This window comes from Chiloscyllium plagiosum, chromosome 32, assembly GCF_004010195.1.
Source record: "Chiloscyllium plagiosum isolate BGI_BamShark_2017 chromosome 32, ASM401019v2, whole genome shotgun sequence".
Lineage (NCBI taxonomy): Eukaryota > Metazoa > Chordata > Chondrichthyes > Orectolobiformes > Hemiscylliidae > Chiloscyllium > Chiloscyllium plagiosum.
The window spans coordinates 35,368,206-35,395,473 of NC_057741.1; the positions used below are offsets into that span (position 1 = coordinate 35,368,206).

General features: G+C 43.4%; 1 protein-coding gene across 14 annotated transcripts in view; it reads left to right on the forward strand.

Moving 5' to 3' along the window:
* pdlim5a (PDZ and LIM domain 5a) overlaps window positions 1-27,268 on the forward strand; it is a 264,895-nt gene that overhangs the window by 73,126 nt on the left and 164,501 nt on the right. For all 14 annotated transcript variants that reach the window (XM_043674412.1, XM_043674413.1, XM_043674410.1 and 11 more), the window contains exon 3: window positions 4,819-4,970. In XM_043674412.1, coding sequence (XP_043530347.1) covers window positions 4,819-4,970 — 152 coding nt within the window. The remainder of the gene's footprint in view (window positions 1-4,818; window positions 4,971-27,268) is intronic.

A 27,268-nucleotide genomic window follows, 5' to 3' on the forward strand; every position in this document is an offset into this window, starting at 1 on the left:
CACCAGCAATAAGATGGGTGTGAGGAGTTTTGTTTCTGAGTAGGGCTGGAGAATCGGTGCTTGTTCTGATCAGAGCAGAGAGCGCTGAGTGGGGGATTGAACATGTGTTTGGAGCACTGCGTAAAATTCTGGTCGCCCTGCTAAGAGAAGAATATTATTAAACTGGAAAGGGGGCAGAAAAGATTTACAATGATATTACCGAGATTGGAAGGTTTGAGTTAAAAGGAGAGGGTGGAAAGGCCGGATCTTTTTATCCTTGGAGAGTAGGAGGTTAAGGGGTGACCTTACTGAGGTTTATAAAATCATGAGGGGCATAGATAAGGTGAATAGAAAAGGTCTTTTCCCCAGGATAGGGTAGTTCAAAACTAGAGGGCATTGGTTTAAGGTGAGAGGGGAAAGATTTAAAGGGACCTGGGGGGCAACGTTTTCACTCAGTGGAGTGTATTTGGAACGAGCTGTCAGAAGAAGTGGCGGATGTTGGTACGTTTTAAAAGACATTTGAATAGGTATGTGGATAGGAAAGGTTTTGAGGGATATGGGCCAAATGTAAGCAAATAAGACTGGTTCAATTTAGGTGATATGGTCAGCATGGATGAGTTGGGCTGAAGGGCCTGTTTCCATGTTGTATTTTTCAATGACTATAAAAATTGAGTCATTTGGATAGTCTAGATAAGGAGAAACTGTTTCAGATCATTGGCAAAGGAGATGAGAATCTTTTTCAATGTAGCAAGTTACTATGATCTCAAACATACTATCTTGAGTACCGGTGAAAACAAATTGAATAGTTTCTTTTAAAAAAGAATCAGATACTTATTTGAAAAGATTTGAAGGGTGACAATGAGGGAGGGGGAAAAGCAGGGGCTTGTTGTGATGAATTCATTCACAGATGCGATGGGGTGAATGGCCTCCTTTCCACATGGTACGTTTCCATGGTGATCTCTGGGAATCTAGGGAATTTCTGGAATAGAAACAAATTGAACTGAGGCAGGGGATTTATGGTGTGCTCCAGTTACTGCACTGTGGCATCAGCGTTAGTTGACCTTTTATTTCTTTGCTGATGTTGCACGAGTTGTTTCCAAGGTTGAAGTTAAAAGCTGAGGTCATGTTATTTAGAAGCAGCGATTAGCCAGTTCGAATGATAACTGCTTGGTAGCTCCCCCTTCATCCATGGACTTTCATTTTAAATGTACAGAACTGCAATTTGGACAGGCGACATCTACGTGGGGTGGGGAAGGGAAGGGATTATTGTAAATGTTTCAAAATTAAGTTGATAAAGACTGTGAATTAATATATTTAGTATAAAAGCTGTGTCACTCTGTCTCTGTGTGTTAGCTTTCTTCTCAAGTGCACTCACGTGAATGAAGTCTGTTCTTCCATAATGCTATGGTTGTTACTGTTACGTCAAGTCATACAGCATGGAAAGGGATCCAGGGTGGCATGGTGGCTCAGTGGTTAGCACTGCGGCCCCACACCACCAGGGATCCAGGTTTGATTCCAGCCTTGGGCCACTGTCTGTGTGGAGTTTGCACATTCTCCCCGTGTCTGCGTGGGTTCCTCTGGGTGCCCCGGTTTTCTCCCACAAAATAAAGATATACAGGTTAGGTGGATTGACCATGTTAAATTGCCCATAGTGATAGGTGCATTAGTCAGAGGGACATGGGTCTGGGTGGGTTGCTTTTTGGAAGGTCAGTGTAGACACGTTGGGCCCAAAGTCCTGTCCCCACACTGGGGAATCTAATCTAATCTAATCAATCCATGTTCCCAAACTAAATTAGTCCCATCTGCCTGCGCTTGGTCCGTATCCCTTCAAACCTATATCTGTTCATATCATACCATATCTATTCATGTCCATCCAAATGTCTTTTAAATTTTGTAACTGTACCTGCATTCATCACGTTCTCTGGCAGTTCATTTAAACCACACTTTATAGAAAAATCACACTTTAAAAACAGCGCTTAAAGTGTTGGCGTTACAGCCAACACGTGTTTTAAAAGTTCACACCTTAGCAAGTGTCCTCAATTCGCCAATCACATTACAGCGAATTAAGGTTAACGAAACCAGCGTTATAGCGGAACGACCCGTGCAGTGAAATGTTTACAAGTCGCCCCTTATGGCGCCATCTTCAGTACAAATGTACATATTCCTAAGTACAAATTTTTAACTTCTTGAGGCTGGGAGACTGCTCGGGAATCATCTCTAGGCTGGAAGTCCACAATGAGGCTGTGCTGGGCTGAGAAATCTCCATTGAGGTGCAGAGTCTGAATCCACCCTCGGTGAATTAGCAATGGGGAAATGTAGGGCTACAGGGATAGGGTAGAGGGGTGGATCTAGAAGGGCTGCTCTTCAAGGGGGTTGGTGTGGACCTGATGGGCTGAATGGCCTGTTTCCACATTGTAGGGATTCCATTATTCATTGTCATCAATGTAAGTGTTTATATATATGTGTGTGTGTGTGTGTGTGTCTGTCTTCCCATCAATACATCAATTGCTGCCCTGGTCTGTATAAGGTGACCAAAGCCTTTTTTTATCCTTTCATGTGATCCAGTAACAAAGCCAGCATTGCTGCCCATCATTAATTGCCCTTGAACTCAGGCTCAGGTCATTTCCACATTTCTTTGTGTCTCGAGTCATGTCGAGGCCAGATGAGGTTTTTATAACAATTGATGATAGCTTTGTGAACACCATTGCAGACTGACATTCGATTCCAGATTTATTCATTCATACAAGGTTAGCTGCTGGGGTGGGATTCAAACATATGAACTCAAGGGCTTTGGCTATGCTGCTGAGTTATGAGACCCAGTGATAATACTATGCTGCCATTGGGTCATCCTCGTGATCATTATCATGTTTCATTGCTACAACTGAAGGCAGGAAGTTATTAATGTTGCCCAAACGTATGTTACTGTGATCGCTTGCCTCGATTTTCCAGTGCTCTCGAATACCTCAGCAAAAGATTATCGTGAGTCACACAGTTCTGTCTCATAGAATCGTGCAGAGAAGTGTGAGGTGATACACTTTGAATCGTAGAACCTGTACAACATGGGAATAAGCCATTCGGCCTACCAAATCCATACTGACCCTCCAAAGAGTATTCCACCTAGTGAAATCTTCCTCTCATCTCTTCCCATTCCCCTACCCTATTCCTGTAACCCTACATTTCCCATGGCCAATCCACCTAACCTGCACATCTCTAGACTGTAGGAGGAAACCAGAGTACATGGAGGATACCATGCAGACACAGGGAGAAACTTCCCACAACCAGTCGCCTGAGACTGATATTGAACCCGCGTCCCTGGAGCTGTGAGGTAGCAGTGCTAACCACTGAGCCACCATGTCGTTTCAGTGTCACAATGTTCGGCCTTTGAGTCCAGTCTCTTGGCTAGATTCTCTCCCAGGTGCGCAGATTGTGGTTTTGATGTCCCTTTCTGAAAGTTGCTGCTTCACACTGCACTTGGAGGCTGTGGAGCTGATGAGAACATTAGAGGGAGCACTGCTTTTGCCGTGCCTTTTGACCAAGGCCTCAAGCTGAGGGTCCAGCTGCTGCTCTGTGGCTGTAAACAAAAGACCTCCGTGGGAGTGTTTTGAAGAAAGGGAAATTCTTGCCAATATCCTGACCAATATTTATACCTCGATCATCAACTCGTTGTAAGAAAAAAATTACCTGGTATTATTACATTACAACAGGCAGCAGCTATTTTGTTGCAAACAGTAATGTACCGTACTGATGACACTTTAACCCCACTGCCTGTAAAGCCCTTTGAGAAATCTGCTGTTCAAACAAAGTGGGATATAGAAATGCAAGGCTTTGTTTTGAATTCAGATCTCCAAATTCTCAAATCCAAGCTGAAGATAAAATTGAATTTAGTGACTCATGTTTCTATTTTTCCCAGAGGTTTCTATTCCCAAGTAACAAATGTTTTACACCATTATAAAATGTTATATTGTAAATCTTTACTTTGGTGTTGAGGTATAGGCTAGTGATTTAGTGCTCACATGTAAAGTGATGAACATGAACAGGTGATGCACAGAATGATTCAATCTTCTTCAAACATGAATGGAAACTTCCAGAATAACTTAAACAGATTTACGCCTCAAGGACATTAATCAGGGAGGGAAAAAGCAGTTTATGGTTGAGAATGTTTGAAGTCACTGCTGTGGAACACACTAGGGTGCTTTGTGATAGCTGTTAATTGTAACATCCTGTCCTGTGTGACTTTTGTGGACAACAGTCTGGGGAAGGTCAGCAGCATTCCCTGTAATTTCCCAGCTAAAGATTCAGTATGATGATTGCAGAGACTTTGCACAATTTCAAAGTACTATTGAAAACCTTCTCATTCTTTTGATGTTGTTCACTTTACGCTGGACATTGTGGAAATATAACAGCTTCACTTTAAATATGTCTTCCTCTCATCTCTTCCACTTTTACTTTCCCCTCTTTCTTCCAATCTTTTTTTTTCTCTCCTTTGTCTTTCCTTCTCTTTCTTGTTCTTGCCCCCTTTTCACACAGTTCTTTCGCCCCTTGTCCCTCTTTTTCTCTCTCTCACTCTCGCTTTTTCTCTTGCTTTTTTCTCTCTTTCGCTTTCTCTCTCTTGTTTTCTCTCTTTCTTTCTCACAGGCTCTCTCTCTCTCTCTTTTTCATCACCTCTTCATATAAGTCCAGATTTGGCTTCCTATGTTTGAACTTTCAATCCAGTCATTGTGCATGTGATTTTAAAAGGTACTGTCAATGTACCTAATGTATTCCTCTCAAATCTTGATGACTATACTTTATGTGTGTGTGTACCTGAACTTCTTTTCCCAAATGTTGTTGTCATTCCAGCTGACTGAAGGTGGGAAAGCTGCCCATGCAAGCATCGAGGTCGGGGATGTGCTTCTGTCCATCGATGGGCTTAGCACTGATGGAATGACTCACATGGCAGCTCAGAATAAGATCAAGGCGTGTACTGGATCCTTATCACTCAACCTGCAGAGGTAGGCATCTGTCACTGGGAAGGGCTGTGGTCCAATGCTGCAGTGGTAGCGTCCCTCCCTCTGGGCCAGAAAGTCCAGGTTTAACACTCAGCTGCCAGAGGTGTATTGTCACATGTACAATCTTATTGTCGCACACATGCACAGGCACACGCTTGCATTCTCTCTCTCTCTCTCTCTCTCTCTCTCTCTCTCTCTCTCTCTCTCTCTCATACACTCGCTCTCTGTCTCTCTCATGCACTCGTGCTCTCTTGCACACTTGCATGTAGTCGCTGTCTCTCTTTCTCTCTGTCTCGCATTTGCATTCTCAGTTGCTTTGTCTCATGCTCTTGCTTGCTCTCTCTTGTGAGCACTCAATTTCTGTCTCTCTCATGTGCATTCGCGCTTGCTTGCTCTCTGCCTTGTGCGTTCGCTTGCTCTCTGTCGTGCATGCTCGCTCTTGCTCTCTCAGTATCTCGTGTGCGTGTGCTCACGTTCGCTCTCTCGGTACCTCACGCGCACTCGCTCTATCATGCACGCTCGCATTCTCGCTCTCCCGGTATCTCGCGCAGTCCTTCTCTCGTGCTCTCAATATCTCGCGCTCTCTCGGTATCTTGTGCTCTCTCGGTATCTTGTGCTCTCTCGCTGCCTCTGTATCTCGTGCATGAGCATTCGCTCTTGCTCTCTCGGTATCTCTCATGCACTCACATTCTCACCCTCTTGGTATCTCGCGCACTCGCATTCTCGCTCTCTCGGTGTCTCTCGCTCTCTACCTTGCGCGCACTCTCACCAAGTCAGAAGTCACATGACACTAGCTTATATTTATGTGAAATCCCAAGCTTTCAGAGCGCTGCCCCTTCATCAGATGAAGAGTGTCTCTCTGTCTCTGCCACCTGATAAAGGAACAGCGCCCCAAAAGTTTGTGATTTAAAATAAACCTGCCAGACTGTAACCTGGTGCCGAGTGACTTTTGACTTTGTCCACCCCAATCCAATACGACACCATCACATCATAGCTCACTCTCCAGTCACAATTGCATGTTTATGGTGGAGTTCCAAATGCAGTTTGCATTGTGCTAATCACATAACAAGTCACCATGGTAAGAGTACAAAGGTCAAGAGGTTTCTGCTTCTTGAATCAGTAAGTTGACAAAGGCAAATTTCTCTTGGCACTGAATCAGTGCTTAGGTACTCTACCTTACAGCTCAGTTGTGACCTAATTGAATGAAAGAACAGGCGTTTAGTTTTTGATTCTTCCATGGGATGTGGGCATCAGTGGCCAGGCCACATTTATTGACCATCCCACAGTTAAAGTGTCAACCACATTGCTATAGGCCTGGAGTCACATGTAAGCTAGGAGGAATTGAATAGCCTGCACCTATGCCAATTGGCAGAGAAAGTCCGTAAGTCATGCCAGGCCAAATTGACTGTGCAGGTAAATGACATTAAATTCACCCAATTTCACAAAATACTGCTCTCCCTGACTGCTGGAGGTTACATTTTGAATACGAAGTGTGCTGAAGAGAGATCGGCCTGCCTGGATCCAGTTAGGAGCTTGCCCCCTCCCCCTACCGTCCCCCTCCCTCCCTCCCTCCCTCCTCCATTAGTTTGCATGACAGAAATGGTGAGATACCTTCCCACTGATCCGGAGGCATGAATGGTGGGCTGGAGGGAGGGCTGGTTGGGTGGGGTGAATGAAGGTGATGTTGCTGCTGCAGCTTCTGAGTTACAGAGGACCCCTTGTTACTATAATGGGAATGAGTGCAACATCTAAGCTTGTCCCTAGTGTTGAGATGTCTATTGTAAGCTGTATGTTTTAAGCATTATGATGGAATGTGTTCTCTTGATTCTTGAGCAGCTAAAGCGTTTTAAAGTGCCGAAATGGTTGGTGTAGGATTTTGTTCGGAATGCAACTTGATCATTAGCAACGAGAGAAGAGCTCTTTTTAGCTGGGGCTACATGTCCTTTAGCATTCCGTTGTAAGTCATGGGATCTTTATTCTGTTTTTAGAATGAATCTTCTTAATTTTACTCCCTTGAGCTTGTGCATGTATGTGATATAAATGTTTCAAGTGTAGCTAATTGCTATATATAAAAACAAAATCTGTCTATGCAATTCAACTTGTTTTCTTTAAAAAAAATTTACAAGTACAAAATAGGTATGTTCTGAAATTTGAAATAATGTACTTGTGTCAATAAAGCTGAAGAGGAAACTGGCAAAATTCTGCAGCAAATAGAGGGGAAAGTTTGGTGATGTAGACCTGAGGAAAGTCTGATGTAGCACAATTTCTTTTTAGCTTCAGATCTAAGTTAGTGTCAATTTCTAGACTGTTACCCTGGCAGAGATAAGGATGATAGGGGAGCTTCTTGATTAGCATGAAGCTAATAAATCAAAGAATTTATGATCCATAAAAACCAGTAAAAGTGGCCAATAATGATGACTACCTTTAGAATATTAGTTTTGTTCCATAAAGCCAAACTAACTTTGGGCTGTGACAGAGCGTAGGAAATGGTAATAGGTACTGGCCATTCATCCCCTCCAGTCTGTCTTATTTGTTGAGGGACACAAGCTGATTGTTTACCTTGTCCACTTTCTCACCCTAATCTCAAATTCCTTGATTTTAAACATTACTGAAAGGAGAGCAAACGTTGAAGTGTTTTGGTTTGCACTGATTGGATCTAGGTTAGAAAAATCCTATGAAGAAAAGAGAAACCATTTTATGTAGAAAGCTGTTATAGAGCTGCAACAAGATCTCACGACTCTTAAACTCAATCCCCCTGTTAATGAAAGCCAAAACACCATATGCTTTCTTAACAACCCTGTCCACTTGGTCTAGGACGTTTAGTGATTAGTATCGTGGTATTATCAGAGAAAAGTCTGAGAGCAGTGTCAAACTGTCATGTTTTTGGGAGTGTCAAACGTAAGCCACTTGCCCCTTTTTTTTGTTTGTTTTGCTGTCTGTCAATGATCTGGACTTGAGATTAGAGAGGGCAACATTGGAACAGGCAATATATTCGAACAAAGACTCCAAAGGCACACCTGATGGAATGGTCACATAGGTGTTATGGAACAATGCAACATAATCCATTTGTTTGGAGGAAGCACAAGGATGCACTAAAGACTGGCTTTTTTGAAAAAGAAAGCCAGCTTCTAAGTTTCTTACTGTATATTTGAGAGGAGAAAGTTAATAAAACTTTTTTTAAAGGAAAGTGTGCACTTTGGATTCTTGTTTTTTGTTACCCAAGAGCACTTGCGCTTAATTGTGGCACGGTGGCACAGTGGTTAGCACTGCTGCCTCACAGCGCCAGAGACCCGGGTTCAATTCCCGCCTCAGGCGACTCTCTGTGTGGAGTTTGCACGTTCTCCCCGTGTCTTCGTGGGTTTCCTCCGGGTGCTCCAGTTTCCTCCCACAGTCCAAAAGATGTGCAGGGTCAGGTGAATTGGCCATGCTAAATTGCCCGTAGTGTTAGGTAAGGGGTAAATGTAGGGGTATGGGTGGGTTTCGCTTCGGCGGGTCGGTGTGGACTTGTTGGGCCGAAGGGCCTGTTTCCACACTGTAATCTAATCTAATCTAATGTTACAAGCTCGGGATTAGACCACAGTTGAATGACTTCCTGCAATTTAGAATCATGGAGATTCATCACTGATCAGAAACTCAATAATGAGAATGAACAAGAGTCTTCTCTAGAAGAGCAGAAATTCAGGAGAGGTCTGTAATGCACCACTCAGCTCACTCTGTGCACTGCTGGTTATACTCTGCACACTGCTGGTTATGCTCTGCACCAGTCTGGATATGCTTAAAAGTTGAGAGGGACTTGGAACTGTGGACAATTTCCTCCAATTCACCTCTTTTTGATTTTAGTGTCTTTTTTTAGGTGTAGAAACCTGTTGGGGCATAGGATGGTGTATAAGGGGCAGTGTTGCAAGAAGAGGTTGTGATAACTTTTGTTTTCCTTTTATGCATTCATGGGGTGTGGGCCTCAGTGGCAAGACCAACACTTTTTGCCCATATTCTCCTTGACCACTTCAGACAGGAGTGGGTATGGAGTCGTATGTAGGCCAGACTGGATAAGGACAGTAGAATACCTTTCCCAAAGAGCATCAATGAACCATTAAATGGTGCTTCACTGTTCACTATTACTGAGACATGCATTATGTTCCAAGTTGAGCTATAGGGAGAGGCTGAATAGACTGGGGCTGTTTTCCCTGGAGCATTGGAGGCTGAGGGATGACTTGTACAGATTTATAAAATCATAAGAGGCATGGTTAGGGTGAATTGCCAAGGTATTTTCCCCAGGATAAGACAGTCTAAAACTAGAGGGCTTAGGTTTAAGGTGAGGGTGGAAAGATTTTAAAAGTACTTAATGGGCAGTTTTTTCACACAGAGAATGCTGCATGTATGGAATGAGCTGCTAGAGGAAGTGGTGGAGGCTGGTACAATTACAATGTTTACAAAGGCATCGGGATGGGTATATGAATAGGAAGGGTTTAGAGGGATATAGGGCAAATGCTGGCAAATGAGAGTAGATTAGGTTAGGGTATCTGGTCAGTATGGATGAGTTGGACTGAGGGGTCTGTTTCCGTGCTGTACATCCCTATGACTCTATGGTTAATTGAATTTGGTATCCACCTTCTTCCATTTTGGGATTCAAACCTCTGTCCTCAGAGAATTAGCCTGGGCCTATAGATTACTAGCCTCGTGACCTTTCCATGATACAACAGTTTTTCTGGAAAACCTCTTGAAGAAAGAGTAGCTTGAAATGATATAACATGATACAAAAGGTTGGCAGTGAATATCATTTAAACAGTGAGTTCCTTTAATTGCAGGGAACTAATGGATTTGCTTCATATTGCAAAATGACATTATTCCTGTATTTTGTTATTATTCTGCAGAACATGAGCATTTTTGCCCATCCCTAATTGCCCTTGAGAAGGCAAGTTATTGTTAAACTACTGCTACCTGTGGTGGAAGTTAATAAACCCACAATGCTGTTAGTAAGGTAGTTTCAGGATTTTTGACTCAACAACACTGAAGGAACGATGATAAACTTCCATGTCAGAGTGGCGAGTGGCTTGGAAGGGAACCTTCAAAAGGTGCATCTGCTGATGGAAGTGTTTGAAAGGTTGAAAGATAATGTTGAAGGCCTCTGTGAGTTGCTGCACCCAGTCTTGTGGATGGCGCACACCAATAAATGTCAACAAACACACCTTTTCATGAAAATGCGATTCCATTTGCCTTAAATTTGGTGCAAGTCTAGGGAACAAAGCTGCATTTTCACGACTCCCAGTTGTCAGTGAAACAAACCTGCAAGTTGTCTCCAGTTTTAGCTCCAGGTGGTTTAAGGCTGGTATCACAGTTGTTTAAAGTGGGACTGGGGAGAGGCGAATGGCACAGTGTGAATTAAAATTGACCCTCTTCACTGATTTGACTCCAAGAAGCTGAGCTTTTGAATTATTTTAAAATAAAACATCATTTCAAGCACGTAGAAGAGGCCTGCTGAAAACAGAGCAATCTTGAGGAATGACTGCCATTTGACCTTTTAAATAGCACTGGTGCTGATATTCTGTCCGCTTATAAATAGATATAAGGTTTGCAAATCTGTGCTCTGGTAACTTGAGATAACGTCTCCGTGCTTTGAGATACTTGTAGGGCTGTTGATAATACTGAAACTGCGAGTGTTTACAAAGTACATGCTTAGAGCCAGGCTTCCACAAGACCTTTGAGCTATTTTTATAACTAATAAATAAAAGTGCTCAAAGAATTATTTTATACAAGATAATTGCTCCCTTGTGACCTTTCCCCAGGGTTTTACTCACATCATTGATCCTGGAGATTAATTTTCATGCCTGGAGAGGTCACTGGAGAGTTAGCAACTCGCCCATATCGCCAAGGTGAATGTAACCTTCGGCCTGGTGGTCACAGCAGAAGGGAGAATGGCATTTGTACGTCGGGCCATTTATCCTAATCCTGCTTCAAGTCTATTTTGTCATCCGTAAAGATCACGGCTGTGTGTCGTTTTGACATTGCAGCCTTTTCTTCATCATCCTGATTCCTTTAATGCTCAGAATTATACTGCCCTCAATCTCAAATTCAGACAGTAGGATTCACACCCTTCTGAGTGAAGAAGCAAGTGGTCATCTCAGGTCTCAGTGTCTGTCTCTTTATCTTGGGAACATGGGAGTGAATGGCCAATGATGCTCCCTTAACCCTGCTCGCTGTTCAATAACTCCTCTGGTATGGTCTCTACTTTACTGTTTGCACCCCATCCTCTTCCTCAACATCCTTGCGATGATAGTTCTTGGGTCTTATCTCTCCAACCAGTCGGTTCCACACTCTCATGGTGCCCTGAGACACTTTACAGCCAATAGTGTACTTTTGAAGTGTAATGTAGGGAACTAAGGCAAAGAATTGTGACACAGGAAATGCAGATGGCTGCAGCCTAGTCCTGTAGAGAGGCGATGAGACCTGATTGTTTGTTTTGTGTTGGAGGTGAAACATGTGCTGTCTCCAACACAACTCTATCCTTCCAAAGCCACGTTGTGTTTCCAACTGAACACTGGCTGCCAACAGGGTTGGCATAATCTATGATGTAATGAAATTGCATGTCTGGAAGGAGTTCCTGTTCTCAGAATAAAAAGAATTTTCCTATTTGTTTGCAAAAAGGATATGCTCTGTTCTAATTATTATATTGATGCTCTTGATCACATGGCATTGTGTTAAGGAAGGGGTTAGCAATAGCCTTTTGTATGATTTGTTGCAATGAGGAGTACGAGTCAAATCAAATAATGTAGGTTGAATGCAGCACAAAAGTTCTATTTAAACTCTTTGTGAAAGAGTAAGCAAGGGACCAGGGAGATAAATAAGAAAGGGAACAAAGTGGTGAGGAAAAATGTGCAGGAAATGAGCAGAAACCCACAGGCATTTAAATAAAATGTATCCAGTTTATATTGACGCAGGTTGATTGTTCTTGTGCATAAAGATAGGATAATTATTGAAATGTGATAATATAAATGGATTTGAGAATCAGTGAAGATGAATGACCAATGAATAATGAAGCAGGATTATACTGGCCAAGTAGAATGTATCCATTTTCTTTAAGGAGCTAAGATTCTTACTCAGTAATTAAAAGAAAATCATAGAACAGTTCCAGCATTAAAGGAGGCCCCCTCCAAGCTCTAAGTTCCTCTAGTCCTAGCCTTTTGAGCATTTCTGGATGTAATCACTCCATGACTGGCACCAAGGCCTTCAACTGCCTGGGTCCCAAGCTCTGGCGTTCCCTTGTTTCACCCCTCTACCTCACAACCTTGCTTTCCACCTTTAAGCCTCCTCTTTAAAATCTCTCTTGTTGATCAAGCTTTTGCTGTCCTGACTGAATGTCATCTTCTGTGACCCTGTCTGGTGAAGCACTTTGGCACATTTTATTACATTTTAATGGGGCTGTGCAAGAGCAAGTTGTTGTAGTTTTGGCTCCATCTGCCTGTGAGCTAAAGCCAACTTTTGTGTTCTTTAATTGACCTAATGTGCCCCCCCACCCCCATGATACGCTGCACTGGAACAATGCAGATTTGCTATGCTCAAACTGTTCTGACATTACTCTTTTTAAGAGAAGTACTGAATTGGTTGTGCAGTGCTTTGTGAAAGATTCCATAGGACTGGTAGTTGTTTCTTTTTAGAATCAAAATTCCCTGCAAGAAAACCTGCTGAGTTGGCACACTGTTTGTTTGAGTGATGACTGCGGGGTGAGAGTCTGTAAACCTTCAGACCGACTCACAGTGCAAGGGGGGTTGTGTGTGTGTGTTGGTGTGTGTGTTAGTTATCAAGGTGATGAGAAACAGTCTGCGTGCCCTCCGCTGCCTGCTTTGTCCAGATGTTGGTGTTAAAACTTCCAATTGTGTTGAGTTTGTTGCCTGGGGACACTTAGCACTGTCTGTTTCAGCTTGTGACTTATAACTTGCTGGTACTGATCTGAAGGTTCCCATCTCTATGATCATAGCGACAGCAGGGAAAAGTTCAATTTTCTTTTCAACTATGATTTATCCCATCTTTTGACCATAAGAAAAGTACACTCCTCCATTGAGAAGTTGGATTTTTTTCAGTTAAAAACGATGATGGAACTATAGAATTCATGTCTTCCATGTGAAAACGCTATAACTTTGAAGAATGCTGTATTGTTGGTTTCAGATAAAGTTCTTTGCAATAAAGGATATAGAGAGAAGACAGGATGAGAGGACTGAGTTGAATGGTCAACTAAGGTTATATTGAGTGGCAGAGTAGGCTTGAAGGGTTGAATGGCCTATTACTCCTATTTTATGTTTCTTCCGTATCTCCTCATTTTAAACTGCTAAAGAGAATATATTTTGACTTGCGTGTGCCTCTGAGCAATTTAGTGACTAACATGCCTTTTTAAAAGACAGGAGGTGGAGCAAAGTAGCAGATCGAATCTACACAATAGAATTGTGAGTGAACAAATAGCTTAAATGTAAAGGGTCTGCACTGATATTGCCCGTTCCTCTGGGCTAGCAGGTCTAGGGTTAAAGACCTACTTGCCACAGAGATGTGTCATAACATGTCTGAGAAGGTTGATTGAAAATACCTTTGAGGTTGTAGGCATTAAGCTGCTGGAATTTTAAACTCCAGGGAGGTTTCCCCATATTGCTTGAAATCCGGTCGATTGGGTTTCCCAACATCTCTAATTTACGGGGTTTGTGGCTCGATGGTAGTGTAGACCAGAAAATCTGGGTTCAAGCTCCATCTCAGGATAGCCATAGAGGTGTGTCTATAATGTTAAAAATAGTGACATGTTCACGCAAGGAATAGCTGATGAATGCAGAGCCACAAAAAATATTGGCCAATGCATAAATGTTGGACTTTATTTCAAGTCAAGGGTGAGGTTCTAAGGAAAGAAACAGTTTTAATTAAAGCTGTTCAGCCCCATATGGGTTTATTCCTTGCTTTACAAGAGTAGAGTAGTGTCCTTTCTGCTCAGTGGTAGCACTCTGGTCTTTCCAGGCCAGAGGGTTGTGGGTTCCAGATCTGTATCTCAATTGAGGGTGAAGTTTCAGTGTAGAGTAAAGGGAGTCTCACAGTGCAGAGTTAAACTCTGCCCTCTCATAGAAACACAAACTATATTGTGATTTCTTTTTCACCATAGGTTGCTTCACAAAAACGATATGTCACAGGAAGTATCATGCTGCACTAGAAATATTAACTCTCTTTCTCTCTCCACAGCTGCTGCCAGATCTGCTGAGTTTCTCCAGCAATTTCTGTGTTTGCTTCAGATTTCCAGCATCTGCAATTCTTTCCATTTATTTAGAGTCATAAGGTCATAGAGATGTACAGCATCAAAACAAGACCCTTCAGTCCAACCCATCCATGCCAACTAGATATCCCAACCCAATCTAGTCCCACCTGCCAGCAGCCGGCCCATATCCCTCCAAACCCTTCCTATTCAGATATCAATCCAGATGCTTTCTAAATATTGCAATCTTACTAGCCTCCCACCACTTCCTTTGGCAGCTCATTCCATACACATACCACCCTTTGTGTGAAAATGTTGCCCCTTCAGTCCCTTTTATATCTTTCCCCTCTCACCCTAAACCTATGCCCTCTAATTCTGGACTCCCCCACTCCAGGGAAGAGACTTTGTTTATTTACCCTATCCATGCTCCTCATGATTTTATAAACCTCTATAAGGTCACCACTCAGCCTCTGACACTCCAGGGAAAATAGCCTCAGCCTATTCAACCTCTTCCTATAGCTCAAATCCTCCAACCCTGGCAACATCCATGTAAATCTTTTCTGAACCCTTTCAAGTTTTGCAACATCCTTCCAATAGGAAGGAGTCCAGAATTGCATGCAATATTCCAACAGTGGCCTAACCAACGTCCTGTACAGCTGCAACATGACCTCTCAATTCCTGTACTCAATACTCCTACCAATAAAGGAAAGCATACCAAACACTGCCTTCACTGTCCTATCTACCTGTGATTCTACTTTCAAGGAGCTATGAAGTTGCATTCAAAGGTGTATTTGTTCAGCAACAATCCCTAGGACTATACCCATTAAGTGTATAAGTCCTGCTAATGTTTGCTTTTCCAAAATGCAGCATCTCACATTTATCTAAATTAAACTCCACCTGACACTCCTCAGCCCATTGGCCCATTTGATCAACATCCCATTGTAATCTGAGGCAACCTTCTTCGCTGTCAACTGCACCCCAAATTTTGATGTCATCTGCAAACTTACTAACTGTACCTCTTATGCTTGCATCCAAATCATTTATGTAAATGATGAAAACTAGTGAACGCAGCACTGATTCTTGTGGCACACACGCCTCCAATCTGGAAAACAACCCTCCACCACCACCCTCTGTCTTCTACCTTTGAGCCAGTTCTGTATCCAAATGGTTAGTTCTCCCTGTATTCCATGAGATCTAGTCTTGCTATCTGGGGGAATCTTGTCAAAGGCCTTACTGAAGTCCATATAGATCACATCCACCGCTCTACCCTCATCTATCCTCTTTGTTACTCCTTCAAAAAAAACTCAATCAAGTTTGTGAAACATGATTTTCCACGCACGAAGCCATTCTGACTACCCCTTGACTTGTGGGTGGCACGGTGGCACAGTGGTTAGCACTGCTGCCTCACAGCGCCAGAGACCCGGGTTCAATTCCCGCCTCAGGAGACTGACTGTGTGGAGTTTGCACGTTCTCCCCGTGTCTGCGTGGGTTTCCTCCGGGTGCTCCGGTTTCCTCCCACAGTCCTAAAGATGTGCAGGTCAGGTGAATTGGCCATGCTATATTGCCCGTAGTGTTAGTTAAGGGGTAGATGTAGGGGTATGGGTGGGTTGCGCTTCGGCGGGGCGGTGTGGACTTGTTGGGCCAAAGGGCCTGTTTCCACACTGTAAGTAATCTAATCTAATCAGTCCTTGCCTTTCCAAATCCATGTCCATCCCTCAGGAATCCCTCCAACAACCTTGCCCATCACTGATGTCGGGCTCACTGGTCTATAGTTCCCTGGTTTGTCCTTACCACCCTTCTTACACAGTGGCACCATGTTAGCCAACCTCCTGTCTTCCGACACCTCACCTGTGACTATTGATGATACAAATCTCTCTCATGACGTTCGAACACTGTGTTTGGAACTATCCCTTCAAGAAAGAGTTCTCACTCACATGTAGCACAGTAGATTCTGGATCAAATCTTAGATTATCCTAAAGACAGGCTTTTATCACTTGACACCCCAAAAAATTCACATTGTGCCTGTGGAAGGTTCTGAGACGAGACACTTTATGAAATGTCTTGCCAGTGAAAAACATGGCAGTGCCCAAATAAACACAACAAGTAAAGTCACAGAGTTGTACAGCACGGAAATAGATCCTTCGGCCCAACTCGTCCATGCCGGCCAGATATCCTAAACTAATCTAGTTTTATTTGCCAGCATTTAGCCCTATCTATCAAAGCCCTTCCTATTCATATACCCATCCAGATGCCTTTTAAATGTTGTAACTGTACCAGCCTCCTTCACCAGCTCTGGCAAATCATTCCATACACTGCATGAAAATGTTGTTCCTTAGGTCCCTTTTAAATCTGCCCATCTCACCTTCAACCTATACTTTCTAGTTTGGACTCCTCTACACTTGACTATTCACTCAATCCATGCCCCTCAGGATATGATATGAGCGAATGGGACAGAAGGACAGCACTGACATGGGACACTGCTCATGCACATTTTACACGTGTATTGAGAGCACTTCGGACATTCTTAAAACCTATCCAACATATAAAATGATATGGAGCCAAGACAGGTGGGCTGAGTTGAGAAACAGATCAGCAATAATCTCACTGAAGGTCAGAGCTGTCTCGAGGGGTTTAATGACCTCTGCCTGCCCCTCAGCAATTTTCCTGGTAACCCAGCCTTTACCTGGCTCTCTCAGCCATCACCAGAGAAACAAATTTACACCAAATCCTTATCATCTGGGGTGGATAAGAGCGCGGTCTTCCTGCAGATCACCAAAAGCATGGATACTGTTCTGATGTAACACTCCTGTCTACTGTAAAGAGCAATGAGATCAGACCAAACAAGTCAATGAGGATGGAAGAAAGATGGATTCTTGGGGTGACCTCTTTGAGTTTATGCAGATCCACAGGTAGCAAATTAATGGCTAATGAGGAGCAAGTGCATCTCTGTGTGTCACTTTATTGCTGTGTACGACCTCGCCACGTGCAGAATTGGCGATGCATTAACAATGACCTTTTATATTAGAACAATAAGATCCATGCATCCAAGAGCTCATTTCGACCACTGGATGAAGTAAATTAGTGGCAGCATTGTAAGTATTTAATTTATATTTAATCAGAATCTGTTTGGGTAAATCCTTTGTTAAAAGAATAACCCAGGGCTAAACTAATCTGGGAAAGTAACCTCTCATATAAACAACAGTAACTTGCATTGTATTCTGCCTTCAAGTAGTAAAATATCCCAAGGTGCCTCCTAAAATTTGACACCAAGCCAGTCAAAGCAGCATTAGGATCGGGTGCCAGAAAACTTGGGCAAAGAGGTCGGTTTTTATAAGAGTCTGAAAAGAGGAGAGAGACATGGAGAGGTGTGGGATTTTGAGAGCCAAAGGCAAGGCAAGGGTTGCCAATGGTGGAGTAAAGGTCTGGACTCCACAAAGTATTGGAATTCGAGTGTTGCAGAGATTATCCCTGCTGCTAGACTTTGCTAAAATGTGATCTCCAATGTGTTTTGTTGACAATCTGTGGAAATGCGACCTCAGACTGCAATGAACATTGGGACACTAAATTTGAGGGGAGAGAGAGATTTTTAATTGGTAATAGGTTGAAGGGTTACGGAGATCAGGCAGGAAAGTGGAGTTGAGGCCGAGATGAGATCAGCCCTGATTGTCAAATGGCAGAGCAGGCTCGAGGTGCTGAATGGCCTATTCCTGCTCCCAATGCTTATGGGTATGATGGAGCGGCTTAGTGGCAGGACTGAGATTGTCTCTCTTTGCTTGAGCAGTATTCACTTCTGCCCAAGGGATTGACATGATGTTGGGGTCTTAGGAAGTGCAGGGTTATCTTGTCTTGGTGGACATTTTTCAGGTGTGTACCTTCATGGCGTTAGTGTGCCATTTCCTGAGGAGGCCACAGGAGATCATCCAAGTGCAGGCCAGGATTCTCTCTCACATTCTTCCAGTGAATAGGGCATTGCAATCATGAAGACCAGGCCCAATCCTAGCCTAGTGACAGTTACAACACCCTTACCGTCTCCCTGATTAATTTCCAAACTTAGCATCAACTTGGCATCACACTTGGGGCCCGGCCAGTTGTATGGCTTTGTGAATAAACTTGCTGAGCCATCATTATGTGCAGCCTCACATGCATGCAGACTGTGTGTGTGTGTGTGCGCGCGCGCTTGTGTGTGTGTGGTACTGTGTTCCTTGATGGTGTATGTGTTGAGAGCAGACTTTCCTTAGTTGATGCCTGACACAAGATGTTAATCGTTGCATGTATGAGGGTCTCTCGGGAACATCAGCTGTTAAACGTAAAAAGGGAAATGTACTGAGCCACTTTTTAAGGTCCCCAGTGGCTGAGCTAACAGGTCACTGATTTGAAGTACTGACTAAGAATACTACAGTGTGTAGCCTTTGCACTGTGGGAGAGTGCACATTGAGAGTACAAAGGGAAAGATTATTGATCAGGGAGCTCTCTGATCTGAGCCAGACGGGTCTGTGAGTGGAATTTACAGAGCACCTTTACAACTCGCAAGACATCCTGAAGCGCATCCACTGTTGAAATATAGGAAGTGCAGCAATCAATATGTGCACAGCAAGATTCCACAAACAGCAATGTGATACTGACCAGATAATCTTTAATGTTGGTTGCGAGTATTAACATTGGAGCAGGATATAACTGGGAGAGAATTGCCCTTCTCTTCCAAATAATACAATGGCGTTGTTTAAAGGCTACCAGGAGGAGGAGATGTGGCTACAGCAGAAAGACAGCACCGACGACACTGCAGCATTGGCCAATCAGCTTGTATCTTCTCACTCAACTCCCTGGGGTGGGATTTGAACTCTCAACCTTTTGTTGTGGGGTGGGGTGGGAGAGCATGTGGGGCAGGTGTGTTATCAATTGAGCCACAGTAGGCTATTAAAAGCCTGTTTCAGTGTAGCCTTTTCAGGATACGATGTGGGGAAAGGGATTTGGGTGAGTGACAATAAATTTAGTCTCTGTTCCATTTCCCTGCAATGATTTCAGTCTGTGATTCATGTTGTCAAATACAATCTCTTTTTGCCTCCGCTGCCCACCCCCCCCCCCCCCAAAATGTTTATGCATATATTGAGGATACCATCTGGTGCTAGTAGTCCAACTTTAATTTTCCATCCGACAAATGGATGTTTCATTTCTCACTTCTTTTATAACTGTGTGCATGGGTTCAAGCAGGGGATACAGGCTACATTGCGAAGGTGCCCTTCAAGTTAAGACCTGTCCATGGATAGTGAATGGCAATATTCGCCACGCACACTCATGACATATTATACTCCGGTTATAAATCCACCCCTGTGTTTGGAGGTACTTTTACAAGTCAACTCATACACCAACTCCTTCTGTCATTTGGCTGAAAGGAAAAGTTGAAGTTATGGTTCAGAGAAGCATGAAGCAGACATACAATTTACCTATTTTTACCATATCTCGCACTTTTTTCATCGGCCCGAGGCTCAGTGACCAGAGGTATCTGCTTTAAGTAAATTGGTTAGCACTGCTGCCTCACAGTGGAGTTTGCACATTCTCCCCATGTCTGCATGGGTTTCCTCCAGGTCAGGCAGCATCCGAGGAGCAGGAGAGTCGACATTTCGGGCATAACCCTTCATCAAGCAGGAGACGTGAAAGGTGTATTTTCCGGTATGAGTTCTGATCAAGAATATCCTGCCTGAAAGAATGGTGACAGCAGAATGGATTATAACTTTCCAAAGGTAATGGGATATATTACCTGGAATGGGAAAATATTACAGAGATGTGTGGGAAAGAACAAGGAAGTGTGATGAATTGGATAGGTGCTTCAATGGGAAGGCAAGGTGGATGCATCTTGTGAGGGGATTATCCCGTGTAGTCATGGAAAATCAGTCATAAGGGGACCATATTGAATGGACTCTGGTGGAGTGGGGTAGTCCATCCAAGCTCGCTCTTTATCTTCTTACACAGTTCTGTTTAGTTTCAGAAAGTCCATTCGCCAAACATTATGGTCTAGCTTTCATCTTTTCTTTTCCCCTCTCCTCTCTGTCTGGTATTGTACAGGAAAGAGAGATTGTTCCATGCAGGGAGCATCAAAAGGATTTTTTTGGAAATTGTATCAGTGGTTATGATAAGCCAAACCTCTGTGTAAGCTGGCCATCCACTATAGAGCGTGTCTGCTGTTGTGATGGGTTACTGCAGTAACTGCTTGCTCTGTCCTTGGCTGTTTGAGGTCTTGGAAGCGGCGGTTTACATGTTTCCAGAACATTCCTGGAATTCCACGAACAGCTGGCGACTGACGAGACATCTGTAAATAGATATTGACTGAAACACTCTTTAATTTGCTTGAGATGAAGTGGGAAATCCTTTATAATGATGTGCAACATGCACTCATGACTTCTCTCTTATATTCTGGAATTATACATTTCAGGAGGCTTGATTACCACAAAAGTGTCTGACAATTTCTGACATGACAAAGCAAGTTAGTAAAGTAAAGATGACAAACAAAAGTCACCTTCCACTGTCCCAGTTACAAAGGAATAGCTGGACTGCGCAAATCAGAAACTGGATTTGGATGTGCAAACTGTCTGAAATCCCTGGGGATCAAGGTCAGGGTGTGAGATGGAAGGACTTCCTGTTGTTTTAAGCCGTGTCATATCCTGAAAAAGCATGTCTGTCTGTCTTTTCCCCCACTTTACAAAAATAAAGCAACCGTGGGGATTTGTAACGTAATGACCCTGGAAATTACTTGGCAATGTGATGTGGGTTTTGTTTTTCACCGCAGTTGAGACAATTATCTTCAGCTTTTCTTCCATAAATAGAATGGTTATAACATTTTGCTTTGAGTTTACTTTGGCAAAATGAATAAATCCTTTAACTCTCACCACATGCAAGTTCATTTTCGAGTGCAATATATTCAGTCTAATGAAAGGTTTTGTAACTGCTCCACTGTTGAACTTGGTTATTTGTATGACTCTATGTTCCTGGGAATTTAACGGAGGGTGGATGTTGGTCAAGTTAATGGGGTTTTCCAGATTGCGTGTCCCTCCACAGCCACCTCCTGCTCCCCTACAAAGCATTGATCATGTTCAGTTCCCTTTTCAGTTATATTCTTAACTTAAGGTTTGCAAAGTTCCTTGAACTAACTTTAGTCCACAGTCATGAATGTGCAATGTGCTACCACAAGGTGTTGTGGTGAATAGTATAGGTACATTTAAGAGGAAATCTGATAAACACTGATGGTGGGGGGAAGGCAGAGATCTCTAATGCTGCAAGAGTTAGATGAGACTCAGTAGGAGGAGACTGATGTGGAAACTGCAATATAAAATAGACCAGATGGTCTAAAAGCCTGTTTCTGTGCTGCATTCAGTGTAAAAGATATTGCTTAAAGACAGATGCAGCGGCAATATGAAGCATTCTTTGAAGCATTAATTATCACTGACCACTTTCTTCTAGTGTCCAAGTTCATGTGAAAAAGCACAACAAAAACACATTGAAGTTTTCATTTATGTTCTGCCTTTCTCTGTCTCTTTGTCTGTGTCCCTCTCTCGCTGTCTAACTCTGCCTATATGTGCCTCTGTCATTGTATATTTGTCTGCCTCTATCTTTTGTCTGTCTTTTTCTTTTTTTTTCTCTGTCCCTCTGTCTGTCAGTTTGTGTCTGTTCTCTGTCCATCAGCACCTGTCGTTACACAGTACTGTGAACTAAGTTTCGCTATTTAATTAAAATTGCATTATATTAATCAATTTTCATTTCCTACAGCACTTTTTTAGAAGATTTCCATATTGATAAATTTCTGAAGTATTTAGAATTATTTTAGGGTTTTTTTTTGAGGTTTTGGCCCTGACAGTTGCCTGCATTAAGTTGGATTTCTGGTCCATGTGGTTAGTCATGATGAGTTATGTCAGGAATGCACCAGGGGTGAGTTGTTGCATCAAACTGGAGTTTGAAGTGGCTCTTAAATTTGAAGTCAAATTCCATAGCTGTCTATGGCTGCTCTGTGGCTTGTTACATCTTGTGTTTTGGGAACATTGGCTCACTTAACTGGGAGAATCGATGTAGCACATACGGATGTTTGACTATATTTTCAAGGCTGACTCTATCCACCACCTAATTGGGTAGTATATTTCAAAGTCTAACCACTTAGAATCATAGAGTAATAGAGATGTACAGCACAGAAACAGACCCTTTGGTCCAACTCGTCCACGCTGACAAGATATCTGAAATAAATCTAGTCCCATTTGCCAGCACTTGGCCCATATCCTTCTAAAACCTTCCTATTCATGTCCCCTTCCAGATGCCTTTTAAATGTTGCAATTGTACCAGCTTCCACCGCTCCTCATTCCATACACGTACCACCCTCTGTGTGAAAAAGTTGTCCCGTAGGTCTCTTTTATATCTTTCCTCTCTCACCCTAAACCTATGCCCTCTAGTTCGGGACTCCCCCACCCCAGGGAAAAGACCTTGTCTATTTATCCTATCCACGCTCCTCTTGATTTTATAAATCTCTCAGCCTCCAACGCTGCAGGGAAAACAGCCCCAGCCTATTCAGCCTCTCCCTATAGTTCAAATCCTGCAACCCTGGCAACATCCTTGTAAATCTTTTCTGAACACTTTCAAGTTTTGCACCATCCTTCCTACAGGAGGGAGACCAGAATTTTATGCAGCATACGAAAAGTGGCCTAACCAATGTCCTGTAGAGCTGCAACATGACCTTCCAACTCCTACGCTCCATGCACTGACCAATAAAGGTAAGCATACCAAACACCACCTTCACTATCTTACCTACCTGTGACTCCACTTTCAAGGAGCTATGAACCTGCACTCCAAAGTCTCTTTGTTCAGCAACACTCCCCAGGACCTTACCAGACTGGTTACATTCTAAAAAGGCTTCTCCTCACATTGTCTTGGTTTCTTTTGCCCATTATCCTAACTCTCTGCCCTTTGGCTAGCCAACATTCTGCCTGGCTTTAATCTGCCCTTTGGCTAGCCAACATTCTGCCTGGCTTTAATTTGCCCGAGCCCTTTATGATTTACAACATCTCCATCAAATCTCCTCTGAGCCTTTCCTACTGAATGAAAATGGATTACGCATGTGTGCCTGTCATATCCATTCTTTTTGTCAGTCTTCTGTCTTTTGTTCACCACCCTCTAAGTAGAGGGTGAATACCTTTTCCTGAACCTGAGTATGTCACCATTCCAGGCAGCTGAGTAATGTTTCCCTTTATTCTTACACAGATGTGAGTGCCACTGTTAAAGCTAATGTTTGTTGACCATCCCTAATGGCATTTGAAGTGACTGGCTTGCTGGTCATACACGCAGCTACGTTGCTGTGGATCTGAAGATGGATGTAGCCAGACTGTGTAATGATGGTACACAGTGCTCTGCCTGGAAATGTGATGACAATTGGGGCATTCAAGGGGGCATTGGATGATTATTTATATGTGCAGGGTTATGGAGGAATGGCAGGAAATTGGGAACAGAAACAGAAATCTCTGGAAAAGCACAGTGGGCGTGATAGCATCTGTGGAGAGAAATCAGTCAACGTTTCCGGTCGAGTGACCCTTCCTCATAACGGCAGGAAATTGGGACTAGGTGATAGAACCGGTGCAGGTCTGATGGGCTCAAAGGCCTCCTTCTGTGCTGTAGCGATTCTGTAATCTCCTTCTCTGAAAGGGGATTGGTGAGCTAGGTGTTTTTTTTTTAAAATAAATTTTGATGCATTGCTGAAGCTGTTGCCCTTTGAGTGAAGCATACTTGAGAAGTGAGAGGTTCTCCCTTTGTGAAGGGGTCAACACCTTTCTGATTTGCTCACTGGATAATTAGCTGATGCTAGTTGCTGTGTTCTTCGGTCTGTTTTAATCCAGTTTGGTCGAAGCATTCTGACATATACAAAACGGTTTTTGAAAAGTAGCCACTGCTCATTCCTGCACCCGGATTCAAATCTGAAACTCTGTCCAAGAGCCGGTGCAATTTTCGAAGCTGCGCTCCAGGCACTTTGTGCAGTTTTGAAGGAAAGGGTTCTACTTAGGAAAAAGAGGAGACATTATGTGTCAATTTGTGTTTGTTATTGGAACATTCACTGTGCACATTCCCATCGTGGCCAGAGAAATGGGATATCACTCAGCAGATGGAAATGTGTTGCTGGAAAAGCGCAGCAGGTCAGGCAGCATCTAGGGAACAGGAGAATCGACGTTTCGGGCATTAGCCCTTCTTCAGGGCTAATGCCCGAAACGTCAATTCTCCTGTTCCCTAGATGCTGCCTGACCTGCTGCGCTTTTCCAGCAACACATTTCCATCTCTGATCTCCAGCATCTGCAGACCTCACTTTCTCCTCAAAGATATCACTCAGCAGGCCTGGCAGCATCTGTGGAGAGAGAGGCCACCTTCACATTTCAGGCCAGTGACCTTTCCTTTCATCGGATGAGGAAGTTTTCAAAAATTAATAGCTATCAAACCAAAGGCTGTGGTTTCTGACCAGTTGGACAATTGCAGACTGAGAGTGTGAAAATTGAGAGAGTTGCACACTGCTGATTGACACAATAGCTGCGGTCATTTTATCACAGTTTGTTCCAAGCATGAACCTTATTTATTCACTTATGGGACATAGACCTCACTGGTTAGGTCATTTTATTTCCCATCCCTCATTGCCGACAGAGCAGTTAAGAGTCTGCTATGGATCTTAAGCATTACTGTAGGTCTGGAGTCATGTATTAACCAGATCTGGTAAGAACAGCAGATTTCCTCCCTTAAAGGATATTAGTGACCCAGATGGGTTTTGGGGACAATAGTATCGTAGTCATGGTCAATATTTCACTATTCAGTCCAATTTATTCAATTCGATTTTAATTCAAATTCCACTATTTACCATCAGGTTTGAGCCCAGATCACCAGAACATTATCTGGGATCTGGATTAATAGACTTGCGAGAATGCCGCTAGGCCATTCCCTTGTGCGTTATACAGGTATTGGAGGCAGTCCAGAGAAGGTTCACTCGGCTCATATGGTTAATGGAGGGATTTTCTTATGAAAGGACATTGAGAAGGATGCAGGATGTTTCCAAAGGCTTGGAAATGACTAGATGGGTGAATGCAGGAAGGATATTCCCAATGACCACAGAGTCCAGAACTAGAAGTCACTATGTAGGCCATTTACTACTGAGATGAGGAATATCCTCTTCACCCAGAGAGTGGTGAGCCTATGAAAGATTGTGCCACAGGAAGTGGATGAGAACCAAACTATTGTTTTCAAGGAGGAGTTATAGTTTTTGGGGCTAAAGGTTATGGGGGAGAAAGTGGGCAAATGGATGAATTGCAGAGCTGGCTCAAAGTGGTGAATGGCCTACTCCTTCTCCTAATTTCTATGATGTGGAGAAGCCACATAAATTCTGTGTATTATGGCCCTACTATGCAACCACCTGAAGAAGGAGCAGTGCTCCGAAAGCTAGTGCTTCCAAATAAACCTGTTGGTCTATAACCTGGTGATGTGTGATTCTTAATTTCTGTGTTTCAGATACACTCTGTAAAGCAAATTCTGAGCCAAGGCAAAGGGGTGGGTGAGTGTATATGAAGGAAACGTTGGTGAGGAGACTGCAGAAATATGAGGGTTAGTCAATGTTTGGGGAAGGCAGGACCACTTTAAATTACATCATGAAACGAGGTTGCGAGACCAGAGGCAGTGAGAATGAGGTGATCAAGGATACAGAAGATGTCCTCGAGGGTGTAATCAGTTGAAGATAACCGGAGAGAAAACGGGAGTGGTACTGTCGAACCCGATGTTGAATGTGGAATGCTGTAAAGTGCCAAACCATGAGGTGGGATTCAGTTCATCAGGCTTGCATTGAGCTTGATTAGAGAGCTGTGGCATAAGCCTGACCTCTTCAGACTCTGAGTCTGAATCCCTGAAGAGGGAAAGGGAGAAATTACCTCAATAACCTGAAGAAGTTTGGAGCCAATGCTCTGATTTTGACGTGCAGTTGTTGTGGTGGAAGTATGGGAAAAGGGAATTAAATTATCTGCTGCTGGTTGTCGGAACAGGAAAGTATCTGAAAGGAGAGTGTGTATTGTGGTGGGGTGAGGGGGAAACTTCCTTTAGTGATGATGTGCTCAGTGGGATATTTTAGTTTTTCTGACACACATTCCATGGAGAATATTTACAGCTTTTAAACCAGCCCAGGATCTTGATGGAGGTCTTGTGTGACAATATGCTCAGACATAGTGTGCTGTATTGCATTGTGGTGACAAGCACAGCAAACACTTTTTCTTTGATTTATTGTTTAAGGTGCACCAAATGTGTGAATTGAGTCTTACACCTTATTAACTGCAGGCATCTCCAGAGGAAGAAGATGGAAATTGCAAACTTCCCAGTGAACAGAGTTGTGACCTTTGATTGCTCAAGGGCCTGTTGAAATGGAATCCCTTTCTGAACAGTTGTCTTTTTCTTTCCCTGAGCCTCAGAGGTTCCCTTGAACCCAACTCTCCCTTTCCAGTCCTCTACCACTTGCCCCATTTGTCAGGCAGTGTTAAATACTGGCCTTTCCTTTTCAGCTGACCAGTGTTGTTCTGTGTGCGGACCCATGTGCGAAGAGAATGGGAACTACATTTTCTTCCATATCCGCCACAGATTCACCTGCACCTCCACACACATCATCTATTGCATCCTCTGCACCCGATGTGGCCTCCTCTATATTGGGGAGACAGGCCGGCTACTTGCGGAGCATTTCAGAGAACACCTCTGGGACACCCGGACCAACCAACCCAGCCACCCTGTAGCTCAACATTTCAATTCCCCCTCCCACTCCACCAAGGATATGCAGGTCTTTGGACTCCTCCATCGTCAGACCACAACAAAACGACGGTTGGAGGAAGAACGCCACATCTTCCGGCTAGGAACCCTCCAACCACAAGGGATGAACCTGGATTTCACCAGTTTCCTCATATGCCTGAAACGTTGATTCTCCTGTTCCCTGGATGCTGCCTGACCTGCTGCGCTTTTCCAGCAACACATTTTCAACTACATTTTCTATACAGCCTGGATATACATTGTGCTTGTTTCCTTACACGGTAGTCAAAATCTCCTAACTTGAGTA